Source organism: Pituophis catenifer, unplaced genomic scaffold, assembly GCF_029215685.1.
Source record: "Pituophis catenifer annectens isolate HBS135680 unplaced genomic scaffold, rPitCat1.0.hap2 SCAF_8, whole genome shotgun sequence".
In the NCBI taxonomy this organism is placed as follows: domain Eukaryota; kingdom Metazoa; phylum Chordata; class Lepidosauria; order Squamata; family Colubridae; genus Pituophis; species Pituophis catenifer.
In genome coordinates this window covers 76,643,778-76,658,710 of record NW_027256888.1, presented here as the reverse complement: position 1 = coordinate 76,658,710, position 14,933 = coordinate 76,643,778, and the positions used below count along the sequence as shown (strand labels likewise).

General features: G+C 43.5%; 1 protein-coding gene across 1 annotated transcript; it reads left to right on the top strand.

Annotated features, from left to right (window-relative positions):
• The first annotated feature begins 4,202 nt into the window (after positions 1-4,202).
• Positions 4,203-13,231, top strand: LOC139320663 (growth-regulated alpha protein-like). The gene is made up of 4 exons (XM_070949091.1): positions 4,203-4,298; positions 8,083-8,209; positions 10,901-10,970; positions 13,187-13,231. The coding sequence occupies exons 1-4, from the start codon at positions 4,235-4,237 to the stop codon at positions 13,229-13,231; spliced, it is 306 nt and encodes a 101-aa protein (XP_070805192.1). The 5' UTR covers positions 4,203-4,234.
• The last annotated feature ends 1,702 nt before the right edge of the window (positions 13,232-14,933 follow it).

Below are 14,933 nucleotides of genomic sequence, written 5' to 3'. Positions count from 1 at the left end.
ACCAAGTGAACTGAATTCTCTTCAAAATATTCCTGGGTTCTTACAAGAAATAACAACCAGAATCCACCAACTGCCTTAATTAAGATAATATCTTGGGCTTCCCCTTAATGTGTCTGGCGGCCAGATTCCTTCCTTTTTCTTCAAACAGAGATTTCTCCTAAAAGCCAGATGTGGTTTAAGTTTCAAGATCATGGTGAGTCATCAGCAGAGAGAGCGAAAAGAAAAGGCAGGCTACGTTGATTATCTGATAATTTAATATATATATATTATTTTTGAAATGGCCAGAATTAATTAATTAGCTTTTCTCCTAAATGCAAATTAAGAAGGAAATGTTAGAACTATTAGATATAAAAAAGATATTGAGACTCTGGAAAGAGTGCAGAGAAGATAATTAAGTTGATTAAGGGCTTGCAGACTAAAACATATTAGGACCGGTTTCAGGAATTGGATATGTCTAGTTTGGTGAAAAAAAGGACCAGGGGTGAGATGATAGCAGTGTTCCAATATCTATGGGGCTGCTACAAAGAAGATGGGGTCAACCTATTGTCCAAACCACCTGAAGGCAGGACAAGAAGCAATGGATGGAAACTAACCAAGGAGAGAAGCAACCTAAAATTAAGGAGACATTTCCTGACAGTGAGAACAATCAATCAGTGGAACGACTTGCCTTCAGAAGTTGTGGATGCTCCATCACTGAAGCTTCTTAAGAAGAGATTGGATATCCATTTGCCTGGAATCGCCCTAGGACAAAGTAAAAAAGGTCCCGATTTTTCCACAGGGGAAGGGAAGATGTTATCGGTGCAGGAACATCACTCGGGCATGCCCCTCACTGCTCATCTCTGCCCATTCATGGCAGAGCAACTTCTCCCTTGCTGGGCGTTAGCAGAGAAGAGGCAGGAGCAATAGCGGTCAGCCCAGCTTCCTGCAAGGCAGAATAAATGAATGCTTGTAAACCAAGGATTACCTGTATTTTTTTTAAGTCTATGAAAAAAAAAAATACAGAAAATTATAAAAACTAATTCTTTTCTTTTATTATTTCACCTCGATAATATTTCTTTACTTTATCATAGCTTAAAACCGGCACGAACATAGACAATGAAAGCAACCAGAGCAGTGTATTTCAAATTTGGCAATTTTCAGATGTGTGGACTTCACTTGAAAAACAGTGACTAGAATAATAGCAATAGCACTTAGATTTACATACCGCTTCACAGTGCTTTACAGCCCTCTCTAAGCGGTTTACAGAGTCAGCCTGTCACCCCCAACAATCTGGGTCCTCATTTTACCGAAACTTGGAAGGCTGAGTCAACCTTGAGCCGGTCAGGATCGAACTGCTGGCAATCGGCAGAGTTAGCCTGCAATACTGCCTTCTAACCACTGCTCTACCATGGCTCTTCACTCATAAAAAGGTGAAACAAACCGAGCAACAGATCTTCATTCGTACTTTGTACCAGACCCATTGTTTATTTAACTAATACGTTTCGAATAAACCACAGGCCACTGGGTTCAAACAGTCAAATCAAAACTGCATCCCAGCTTGAATGCCAAAATCCCAAACATTGAATCATCAGCAACTTAACAGATCAACAGAGTTGGAAGGGACCTTGTAAATCATCTAGTCCAACCCTCCGCTTAAGCAGGAGACCCTACACTGTTTCTGACAAATGGCAGCCCAATCTTTTCTTGAAAGCCTCCAGTGATGAAGCTCCTTTTGAAGGCAACTTCTGTTCCATTGGTTGATTGTTCTCACTGTCAGAAAGTGAGTCGGTTGCTCCGACTCAACCCCTCCAAGACCGAGTGGCTGTGGCTTCCAGCGTCCCGATATAGCCAGCTGACGCCATCGCTGGCTATTGGGGGCGAATCACTCGCCCCCACGGAGAGGGCTCGCAACTTGGGCGTCCTCCTGGACGCACGGCTGTCTTTAGAAGATCATTTGACGGCCGTGGCCAGGGGGGCTTTTTATCAGGTTCGCCTGATACGCCAGCTGCGCCCCTTTCTAGATCGGGACTCTCTACGCACAGTCACTCAGGCACTAGTCATTTCCCGCCTGGACTACTGCAACGCTCTCTACATGGGGCTCCCCCTGGGGTGCACCCGGAGGCTCCAGCTGGTCCAGAACGCGGCCGCGCGGGGGATTATGGGGGCGACGAGGCGCTCCCATGTGACACCTCTCCTGCGCGAGCTGCACTGGCTCCCAGTGGTCTTCCGGGTGCGCTTCAAGGTGTTGGTGACCACCTTTAAAGCGCTCCATGGCTTAGGGCCAGGGTACTTACGAGACCGCCTTCTGCCACCAATAGCCTCCCACCGGCCAGTACGCTCGCACAGAGTGGGCCTCCTCAGGGTGCCGTCCGCCAGACAATGTCGGCTGGCGACCCCCAGGGGGAGAGCCTTCTCTGTGGCGGCGCCCACCCTCTGGAACAACCTTCCCCCAGAGTTACGTATAATAACAGACCTCCGGATTTTTCGTCGGGCCCTGAAAACCTATTTATTTCAACAAGCTGGGCTGGCCTGAGTTAAATTTTAAATTGATTTTAAATTGGGTTATCTTAATTTCGGCCAAAACATTTAATTATTTTAATATTGTTCTTAAATTTTGTATGCTTTGTTTTTTATCTTGGCTGTGCACCGCCCTGAGTCCTATTTGGAGAAGGGCGGTATAGAAATTTAATAAATAAATAAATAAATAAATAAATAAAGTTCCTCCTTCTTTCCAGGTTGAATCTCTCCTTGATCAGTTTCCATCCATTATTCCTTGTCTGGCCTTCAAGTGCTTTGGAAAATAGGTTGACCCCCCTCCTCTCTGTGGCAGCCCCTCAAATACTGGAACACTGCTATCATGTCTCCTCTGGTCCTTCTCTTCACTAGATTAGCCATGCCCAGTTCCTGTAACCATTCTTCATATGTTTTAGTCTCAGTCCCTAATCATTCTGGTTACTCTCCTCTGCACTCTTTCTAGAATCTCAACAAGTTTTTGATAGTGTGGTGACCAAAACTGGATGCAGTACTCTAGGTGTGGTCTTACTAAGCTTTATAGAGTGGTATTAGTACCTCACTTGATCTTGATTGTATCCCTCTGTTAATGCAATTTAGGATTGTATTGTCTTTTTGGGCTGCCGCTGCACACTGCTGGCTCATATTTAGTTGGTTTTCCACTAAGACTCCAAGATCCCTCTCACAGTCACTGCTATTAAGCCTGGTTTCACCCAGGTTATATGTGTGCTTTTGGTTTTTCTTACCTAAGTGTAGGACTTTACTTTTCTCTACATTGAATTTCATTTTGCTAAATCGGGCCCAGTGCTCAAGTCTGTCAAGATCCATCTGGATCTTGAGCCTATCTTCTAGAGTGTTAGCTATTCCTGCCAGCTTCATATCATTTGCAAATTTGGTAAGTTCTCCTTCTATTCCCTCATCTAAGTCGTTTATGAAGATATTGAAGAGTACTGAGTCTAAGACAGAACCTTGTGGTACCCCACTGCTTACTTCTCTCCATGTAGACTTAGACTCATTAAGGACTACTCGTTGAGTACGGTTTGTCAGCCAGTTGCGAATCCATCTGGTGGTGAAGCTATCTATCCCACTTTTTTCTAGCTTATGAAGAATTAGGTTGTGGTCTACTTTGTCGAATGCCTTGCTGAAATCTAAGTATATTATGTCCACAGTATTTCCCTGGTCTACTAATTTAATCACTGTGTTGAAGAATGAAATAAGATTGGTTTGGCATGATCTGTTTTTAACAAACCCGTGCTCACTGCTAGTTATTACTTTACTCGTTTCTAGGTGTTGGCAGATCTGTTTTTTTATTACCTTTTCCAGTATCTTCCCGGGTAATGATGCTAGGCTGATTGGTCTGTAGTTTCCTGGGTCTGTTTTTTTTCCTTTTTTGAAGATGGGAACCACATCAGCTCTTTTCCAGTACTCTGGTACTTACTTACTTACCTCTAGTACTTACTGACTATGAAAGGTGCTGATCTGTCAAGACGAATGCCTACGGATTCCACAGACATGCCAACACACGTCAAGGAAAAGTATCAATAGTTGGGAAAGATACAATACTTGGGACCAAGAGAATGGTTTCTTTGAAAATGTAAATACATGGGAAGTGAAAGTGAATAGGATGGGGATTCCCTAAGGCATAACAGTGGGCGAACCTACGCAAATAAATAAGCTGTTCGCCCCGACAAGAACACCATTTCTCTCTCTGGATCACAAGCGGGAAACTGGACTCAGCGCAGAGATGCTCAAACAGAGTTTCCTCACCATCCTTGTTCTTCTGGCTTGCTGGGTGGCTCTCATGGAAGGTAAAAAAAAATGATCTTGTTCTCTTTTTTGGTTCTAGAAGGGAGGCATTTCTAAGATCACATCCAGATGTTCCTAACCCCTTTCCTGTTTCTTCTGCTTCTCGCTCCTTCATCCTTCATGCAATTTCTTTGCGCAATTTTGGAAACCTAGAAATCAGAAGAAATATCACTTTTGCTGTTGCTTTCTCTAGGATTTAAAGGGGACTTTCCCTGTTTGAAGGATTCTCTTATTTTACATTCTTCATTGTTTTATGTCCTTTAAGCTATCATCAAGCTAAAACATAGGAAGAACAGTTGCAGGAATCGGGTATGTCTAGTTTAATAAAAAGGACTCGGGTGTCATGATAGCACTGTTTGGGGGGCTGCCACAAAGAAGTGGGGATCAACCTATTTTCCAAAGCACCTCCAGGCGGAACAAGAAACAATGGGTGGGAAACTAATCAAGGAAACAGCCATCCTAGAATTAAGGAGAAATTTCCTGACAGTGAGAACAGTTAAGGAGTGGTTTATCTTCAGAAGTTGTGGGTTCTCCATCACTGGAGGCTTTCAAGAAGAGATTGGACAACTCTTTGTCCAGAATAGCATAGAGTCTCCTGCTGGAGGACATTGAATTAGAAGACTTCCAACTCTGTTATTCAGTTATTCGGAGTCTTCTTCTCTATTCTTAATTCTCTGGGATGTCTGTTTCTGACTTTGAAGTGGAGAAAACAGAGTTGAAAGAAACTGGATTAGGGAAGTAACATGGAAAGAGTTTAGAGTCAAGGGAACGTAGCTGTTAAGCCCATTATGGGAATGCATTTATAATTGAAACCATGCATGCAATTTATCTATCGCCTCTATTTTGACAGGTTCTTAATCTCAAGGTTCCCCTTTTAGGACAGATTCCCATGTTCCTTATGTAGCATTTCAGGTATTTTGTAAAAAAAAAAAAAAAAAGGCTCATGAAAGTTAGTTGGTGGGGAAAAATAGCAGGGGGTGAATTTAACCAGTAAATTAGGTGTTGGCCAAGATACCACAACTAGGAAAGGAGATGCAGCACAAAGATGACCAAACAAAGCTTCCTTCCCGTCCTTGTTTTTCTGGCTTTATTTATTTGTTTGTTTATTTATTAGTTCGATTTATATGCCACCCTTCTCCGGAGACTCAGGGCGGCTTACAATGCGTTAAGCAATAGCCTTAATTCTTTTGTATAAACCTGCTTAGTAGGGCTTTTGGGCCCCCCCCAAGCGGTGTTCTTTTTTTATACAAAGTCAGCTTATTGCCCCCACAATCCGGTTCCTCATTCTACCTACCTCAAAAGGATGGAAGGCTGAGTCAACCTTGAGCCTGGTGAGATTTGAACTTGCAGTAATTATAGGCAGCTGGTGCTACTTAACAGCACTTTAGTTTCCTGTGGCACCAAGGCTTCCTGTATAATTCTCATGCAAGGTTAAATGATCTGATTCCTTTTTGTTTTTTCAAATTGATTTTAGAAGAGGGGCATTTCCAAGTTCATCCCAGATTTTCAAGAGTGGGCTGTACTCCAATAGACCCTTTTCCTGGTTCTTCTACTTCTTGCTCCTTCCTCTTTCGTGCAAATTGTATTTCCTCTACTCACGGCCCTGTTTAATGTCCGTTTCTGGCTTTGACAATTATCAGTAGAGAAAGTATAAGTTTCTGAGGGATAGGAAAAAAATTTTTTTTTCTTGTACGTTGCTGAATAAGTCATAATATAGCTTGATTTTAATTTAGTGTAATCAGTGGTAGTATCCTACCGATTCTTTCCGGTTTGGGCAAACTGGTAGTGGCGGCGGGAGGCTCACCCCACGCACCCAGACATCTTCATGGATGCTCTGCGCATGCACAGAGGTGGCACACGTGCTCACATTTGTGAACCGGTAGCGAAGGTAATTGAATACCACTACTGAGTGTAATGCAGAAACACTGAGGAAGGAAGGAGGGAAGGAAGGAAAGAAGGAAGGAAGGAAGGAAAAAAGAAAGAAAGACCAAGGGAGGGAGGGAGGGAGGGAGGGAGGGAGGGAGGGAAGGAAGGAAGGAAGGAAGGAAGGAAGGAAGGAAGGAAGGAAGGAAGGAAGGAAGGAAGGAAGGAAAACAAAGCAAGCTGACTTGTTTGACTGGGGAAAAACTATAAATACATTTTTACTGGAAACCCTTAATGAGGTTTTTGCTTGTGATTTATGGATTTGATAATTAGAAAAGATAGAATACAGGAAAAAAAAAGGAAGCCACAATGTAACCTTCTCAGTTGGAGGTTACATTATGGCTCCCTTTTTTCTACACTGAAGATCAAAGAAGATGAAAAGTCGCTGCTTTTTATCTTTTTCTTCTTTTCTGCCCCTCTTATTTTCTTTTTTACTTCACTTTCCTTTCATTCTTTAAATTTTGTATGGCTTTCATTCTTTTCCACATTTTTTTTTTTAAATTAACAGACAGATGGATGGGCAGATCGATAGACAGATAATATTACTGGTAATTACAGTATATTGTGGGGGAACTGGTAGTTTTCTTGTGTTTTCTTAGGAGATACGATGGAAACAAACCTTCCCATAGATCATATCAGTGTTTCTCTACCTCAGCAATATTAAGATACATGGACTTCAACTCCCAGAATTCCCCAGCAAGGGAATTCTGGGAAACTGAAGTCCACTCACCTTAAAGTTGCTGGGTTGAGAAACACTGCTGTAGATGATTCTGATGGGTAGGCAAAGAACTTCTTGTGGCCCGCCAGCTGCCAGCAGAGCTGGCGGCAGATTCGGACGATGAGGAGGTTGGGGAGGAACTTGGGCCAGTTCTGGAGTCTGGGGAAGGCTGTGATAGATGCTCTGTGTCCAACGCAGAGATAGAGCCAGGGCCGTCCGACATTTCCCAGCCACCGGAGAGGCAGCTACCTTTGGAGGCTGATATGGGTGAGGAGGAAGAACAGCTAGGACCTGTTCCAAATGCACGTATGCGCAGAGCTGTTAGGAGAGGAGAACAACGGAAGACAAGGAGTCGACTCGGGAAGCAAAGCACATGTGGATGCTGAATGGCCCCTCCCTGGCTGGGGAATAAATAGAAGGAAAGGGGAGTGGTTGTCGTAGGAGACAACCGTTCGTATTTCTGAAGATTTTGCTCATGGTGTTTCATGCCACAAAACACTGCTTGCCAAAACTTAATTTGCAGCCTTTCGGCTGGGAGCTCACGGCCTTGCAATTATCGCAAGGAACTGATAAGGTCTGTTACTGCAGTTAATTGCTCGAAGGACTATTGCCTGGATTTTTTGGTGGGTGAATGCCATTAATTCACAAGAGGTAAATAAAGAGGGGTTTTTTAATGACAATGTCAGGGCATTGATTAATCCCATGTTTGGCTCTGGGACAAATCACCCTGGTTAATTAGAGGATGGATCGTGGCTCCTCCTTGTTGCAATATTCTGAAAAGAAACGCGAAGAAAAGTTCTCTAATAAAACTCATTTATTTGTTATAAAGAAAATAAAACACCTCACTAACTAAGAAAGATAAATTGTTACATTTTGAAAGTAATTCGGGCCGGCTGCTTTTCAGCAGTCGACACCCCCGTGGCATGAGAACAAAGGAAAGAGTGTGTGAAAGGAATGTGGGTGGATGGACATGCGTAGTAGCTTTTGATAACAATTCTTGGCAAGGTACAGAAAGTCAGATAGTCCAGAAATGATGAGTTCAGCTGGCAAATAAAATAACGCAGTGACAGACAAGAAGTCTGTTTCTTGCTTCTGCTAAGGCTGGGTCAGAGCAGAACTCACCTTCTCTATATGATCCCTGGCAGGACTTCAGACCTCCAGCCAAAACCGCTGTTCATGCAAAGGAAGTAGAATGTCTTCTGTGATTATGAACCGTGTGGCTAAAATCGAATTCTATATGCGAGGCAGCACCTGCAGTCAAGACGAGCTGATGTAAGTAGTTGAGCGGCATCCTGCTGCCTTGTCGTGTCGAAACTATTGAATTGCTCTACAAGTAGTCCTCGGCTTACGACCACAATAGAGCCCGAAATTTCCATTGCTCATTGAGGCAGTTCTGGACTTTTGCCCCCTTTTGCGACCTCTCTTGCCACAGTTGCTAAGGGAATCCCTGCAGTTGTTCAGTTAGTGACGCCGATGTTCAGCGTACCTGGCCAGTGGTGGGCTTCAAAAATTTTAGCAAGGGGTTCTTTACCCGGTTGCTGCATGGGTGTGGCCGTGGTGGGTGTGGCATAGTTGGCCTCCTGCACTATGGCGGGGGAGACGGGACGAGGTTTTTGCCCTCCCCAGGCTCCGGAGGTTTTCCTCGAACCTCTGGGAGGGCAAAAACAGCCTCCCCAGGCTCTGGAGGCCCTACCAAACTTCCGATAGGCTTGTTTTTCATCCTCCCTGAGCCTTTGTGCACATCCTGCACTTACCTGCATCCAAAACGGGCTGCGTGGGGACTCCTGGGAGGGGAGGGGAGGGGTGAGCATGTCAGAGGCAATTAGCCCTGTCACCTTCCTGGGGTAATTGCTTGGATCGTGGCATTTTCCTAGTGTATACTTTTGAAAAATAAAACCGGAATACATCTTCTAATTAAACTCATATTTATTGTAAAGAAGAAAATAAAACATCTTACTAATCTAAAATAATTAAATTTTTACATTTTGGTAAAGTTCGTACCCGCTACTTCTCAGCAGCCGGACTTCTCTGGCAAGAGAACAAAGAAAAGTGTGAAGTAGAAAGAAAGGAATGCGGATATACGTAGTTAGCTTACTGATAAGAATTTTGGCAAGCTATGGAAAGTCTGACAGTCCAGAAATAATGAGCTCTGCTGGTAAATACAAAAACGCAGTGACAGAACAGGGCCAGCCAGAAGTGGGATTTGGGGGTTCTCCAAACTGCACAGAATCTTAGCTAGAGGTTCTCCCGAACCCTTGCAGACCCCCAGCAGCCCACCCCTGAATCTGGCTCCCCCATTGACTTTGCTTGTCAGAAGGTCGCAAAAGCGGATCCCATGACTCTGGGATGTTGCAACCGTCATAAGTCCGAATTTTGATCACGTGACCAAGGAGTTGCTGCAATGAGTGTGAAAAACAGTCATGTGTCACTTTTTTTCCCCCAGCGCTGCTGTTAACTGCAAATGGTCACTAAACGAATGGTTGCAAGTCAGGGACTCTGCGTAATTGGTCAGATAGTCCTGTTTTCCATTGAATCTTTAGGTTGACTTTCCCCTATCACCGCCACTCTTCATGACCATCCCATCCTGCTCATAAAAACAGGGGAAAGGATGCCTACTAGAAAAGCAGGCACATTGTGTCTTAGTTCAGCCTCTGAGGCTGTTCTTAATCCGTTGTTCACATGATGTCAAGGGCAAGGCCACCAGCCAGGGGTGAAATCAGGGGTGAAATGTTCCCGGTTCGGACCGGATCGCCCGATCCGGTAGCGATGGCGGTGGGTGGTTCGGAGAACCGGTAGCAAAAATCCCTGCCCCCCCCACCATGCCCAACTGAGCCGCACGATCATCAGAGGCTTTTTTTTTTTTACTTTTAAAAGCATTTTTTCTACAACCTCTTCCGACGAAAAAATGCTTTTAAAAGTAAAAAAAAAAGCCTCTGATGATCGTGTGGCTCAGCTGGGATCATCAGAGGCTTTTCAAAGCATTTTTTCCTGCAACCTCTTGGCCGAAGAGGTGGTAAAAAAAATGTTTTGAAAAGTCTCTGATGATCCCAGATGAGTTGCCTGATCGGCAGAGAGGCTTTTCAAAGCATTTTTAAAAAAGCCTCTCTTACGATCCGAGCTGAGTTGCCTGATCGGCAGAGAGGCATTTTTTAAAAAGCCTCTCTGACAATCCCAGCTGAGTTGCCTGATCAGCAGAGGCTTTTCAAAGCATTAGAAAAAATGCTTTGAAAAGTTTTTTTTAAAAAGTTGGCCACGCCCACCCAGTCACATTACTCCACCACCAAGCCACGCCCACAGAACCAGTAGTAACAAATTTTACATTTCACCCCTGGGTGAAATCCAGCAGGTTCTGACAGGTTCTGGAGAACCGGTAGCGGATATTTTGAGCGGTTCGGAGAACCGGCAAATACCACCTCTGGCTGGCCCCAGAGTGGGGTGGGAATGGAGATTTTGCAATATCCTTCCCTCAGGAGTGGGGAGGGAATGGAGATTTTGCAGTATCCTTCCCCTGCCACGCTCACCAAGCCACGCCCACCACACCATGCCACACCCGCCACGCCACGCCCACAGAACTGGTAGTAAAAAAAATTGGATTTCACCTCTGCCACCAGGTTGAGAAAAGCAAGGTACTTTGGTTGGGCTACAGACAAATGTATTTCTTTTGTTCAATTTATATAATACACTGTAAACCTTAAGGGTCTGAGCAGACCACAAAATAATTAATTCAAGCCCTACAATCACTGAGCTGGCAGAAACAAAAGCAACCCTCAGAAATAATAAAAAATAATTATTTTTAAAAAGTCAACCAAATGTCTAGTTGCAAATCCATGGGTCCATGGATCCATGCAAACACACAGATGGGTCAGCTTCACAACAGTTGCACTGACAGTCAGTTAATGTTGAATGTTAATAACATCAAACAACCCTTTGGTTACTAATTTGTTTCTCTTTGCATATATGCAGAGTGATCTTTAGAAATGGCCAAAAACGCTGTCTGAACCTTGATGAGGACCAAGGCAGGAGAATTCATCAGGTAAGCAGTGATTGTGAGCTTTAGCTGTGTCTGAGGACCAATAAATCAAGCTGGAACATGGAAAGAAATCTTTTTTTTCCCATCTTTCTTTATTCCTGCACAAATAGACAGCCTCGAGCTTGGGAATCAAACATTCTAAGTAAAAGTTGGCTCAGGTATTTATATATCTATATACGCCACTCAAAAAAAATAAAGGGAACACTTAAACAACACAATGTACTGTATATATATTTAAACTGACTTTATTATTTACTGCATATCAGTCTCTGTGATTTCTATCACAAGGTTAGCATTGATCACATCTCTCATCTTTAGCACAAAATTACTCATAGCAGGTCCTCGAAACATCCGAATCCTAGCTCATTGCCAGACATTTCCTGCTGTGTACTTGTGACTTGTTTGCCACTTTTGCAAGAAAGCCAGCAAAGAGAGGGGAAGCTTAGACAGTCCAGAGGATAATTTAATCAGTTCTGACTCCAGGTGGCTCGTTATTCTACATAGCTGCATTAATTCCTGGCTGACTTGGTGTTTAAAACATCCCTTGAGACCTTTTCTTAGCAATGGGATTTCTTTCCTATAGAAACTATCACTTTGGCTGTTGCTTTCTCTACGATTTAAAGGGAATGTTCCTTGTTTGAAGGATTCCCTTATTATATATTTTTCATCATTTGGCTATCAACCTATGAAGAACAGTTGCAGGAGTTGGGTATGTCTAGTTCAGAGGTGGGTTTCAGCAGGTTCTGACCAGTTCTGGAGAACCGGTAGCGGAAATTTTGAGTTGTTCAGAGAACCAGTACTAAAAATTCTGACTGGCCCCACCCCCATCTATTCTCTGCCTCCCACGTCCCAGCTGATTGGGAGGAAATGGGGATTTTGCAATAACCTTTCCCTGGAATGGGGAGAGAAAGGGGATTTTAGTTTAGTTTAGTTTAGTTTAGTTTAGTTTAATGCGATTTATATGCCGCCCTATTTCCAATGGACTCAGGGTGGCTCACAACAATAAAATGCACAATTGCACATTAAAACGATATAAAATTAAAAGTCCAAATTAAAACAATTTAAAATTAATTTAAAATCTATTAAGAAACCCCCCCCCCATCAGTCCAGGCTGCGAAACAGCCAGGTCTTCAAATCATGGCGGAACAAGCGAAGGTCAGGGGCCATCCGGAGCTCCAAAGGAAGTTGGTTCCAAAGGGTGGGTGCACCCACAGAGAAAGCTCTCCCCCTGGGGGTCGCCAGCCGACATTGTCTGGCCGACGGCACCCTGAGGAGGCCCTGTCTGTGGGAACGCACCGGGTGATTGGAGATTGTTGCTGGCTGCAAGGGGTCCGACAAATATCCCGGGCCTAGGCCATGAAGGGCTTTATAGGTGATAACCAGCACCTTGAACCTCACCCGAAGGGCAACCGGTAGCCAATGCAGGTCGCGCAGGAGGGGTGTAACATGGGAGTGTCGGGACACTCCCATCACAACCCGCGCAGCCGCATTCTGGACCAGTTGAAGCCTTCGAGTGGTTTTCAAGGGCAGCTCTAGGTAGAGAGCGTTGCAGTAGTCAAGACGGGAGGTGACCAGCGCATAAGTAACGGTACGTAGGGCATCTTGGGCATTTTGCAGTATCCTTCCCCTGCCACGCTCACCAAGCCACGCCCACCAAGCCATGACATGACCACCAAGCCACACCCACAGAACCGGTATTAAAAATTTTTGAAACCCACTACTGATCTAGTTTAATGTCAAGAAGGACTGGGGTGACAGGATAGCAGTCTCCCAATATTTAAGGGGCTGCCACAAAGAAGGTTGTGTGTGTGTATGAAGCCATTCTCCAAAGTATCTAAAGGCAGGACAAGAAGCAATGGATAGAAACTAATCAAGGAGAGATGCAATCTAGAATTAAGCAAAAATTTCCTGACAGATTACCTCCTGAAGTTATAGAAGCACCATCACTGGAGGTCTTTAAGAAGAAATTGGTCAACCATTTGTCTGCAATGGTATAGTGTCTCCTGCTTAAGCAGGAGGTTGGACTAGAAGCCTCCAAGTCCCTTCCAACTCTGCTATTCTATTAATCTGTTATTCGTTTTATGATTCTTAAGCTTTCATCAAGCTCTCAGTCAGAACATGGAGCCGAACAATCAGAAGAGGGCCATTAAATTTCAATGCAACTTTTTGTAGGTTGAGAAAACTAATCAAGTGTCCTACTTCCTCTGTTTTCTTTACAGGCAATTATGTACAGAAACAATGTCAGAAAAGGAAGTTCAAACTAAGTTTTGGACGAGCTGCTTCACAAGTACTTCTCTTCCTTTAGATACATAACCAACTTCTGAAGATTCATAATCTATATTCCATGAACCTGATTACTGAATAAACCCAAATCCTGCATTCCCACACACTCAAAACGATAAATTTTCTTCAATATTTCAATAAATGTCATTCTACTATTCTCTGTCTGGCCTTGAGGACACAATACGTCCTCAAAATACATTTTAACCTGATTGCTGAATAAACCCAAATTCCTTTGATTGTCACGTACTCAAACGATAAATTTACCAAACTGGCTGATTTACACAACCAACACATCTGACACAAAAATAAAGCTTTGCCCTAGCATCCATATCTGTATCTGATTTTGTTCAATGTATTTTTGTATTTTTGTATTTTTCAACCAATATAAAGCCTCAGGCACAAATCTGACACGATTTTAAATGTGTGTGTTTGTATTTCACTTGCATTATATTTTTTGTTGGAAAATTTCATCATCTGACAACTGAGGCATCTGCAAGAGGGTTAAAAAAAATCAAGATGGTGGCCACAAAGTGATTAAAGCTGCCATCTTGACTTTTTTTAACCTTCATGCCTTCGGCTAAAGGAGTGATCAAAAATTAGGAAATGGAGCATGGACCTTCCTTTCTTTCTCTGAAGCTAGCTCAAGAAATGTTTCTCTTTTGAAGCTGGATTTGGTACGGAGTGGGCTTAAGAGTCGCAGGCTCAGAAAAATAAACGTATAAAAAATAAAAGACAAAACAGTTATTTGTACTTGAGCCAAAGAATACAAGATAGAGGAGTGCTAATATTTTGGCTCATGCTAAAGGGGGAAAAAAGGATACTGGGAGCTGTGTTCTGTGCTTGATTAAATTAGCTGTCATTCTGCGGTCCTGTTTTGTTTCATTTCAAAATGAAACGAATTAAAGAAAATAATAATAAATAATCATCATCCTCTTTTGTGATCTCTGCCTTCTGAGGGAAGTTTGAAAAATGATCCAAGGTCACTTTTTTTCAGTGGCATTGTAACTTTGAACCGTCACTAAAGGGACTGGTTGTTAGTTGAGGATCTTCTGTAGTCCACTACTAAGTGTCAACCCCGAAGTTTGCTGAATTGAGGGCATTTTTATTTTTCCGCTTCAGTGCTGACACATACTGGAACAGAGGGATAGGAAGGGGGGAATAGAGATACCGTGTTTCCCCAAAAATAAGACCCTGTCTTATTATTATTATTTTTTTGCCAGCAAAAAAGGCACCAGGTCTTATTTTCAGGGGGTATGTCGTCCACTGACCTACATCACTTGCATGCATCACCTCCGGCCTCCTTTTTGCTGTCAGAGGCCTTCAGGAACTTCTTCAGCTTTGGATAGTTGCAGCCAGTGGTGGGATTCAGCCAGTTCGCACCACTTCGGGAGAACCGGTTGTTAACTTTCTGAGCAGTTTGGTGAACTGGTTGTTGGAAGAAATCATTAGGGCAGAGAACCGGTTGTTAAATTATTTGAATCCCACCACTGGTTGCAGCCAAAGAGATCTTAGGATCAATCCAGAGCTTTGTTATCGGCTACAGAGGCCTTCAGGAAAGCCTTGCTGGCTGCAGAAGAAACGGATCGAGGTGTTCGGCACCTGGCTGCAACTGTCCGAAGATAAGTAATAGGGCATCCCCCCCCATCCCAACCCTAGCTTAATTTTTACTCATACATCTTGCAG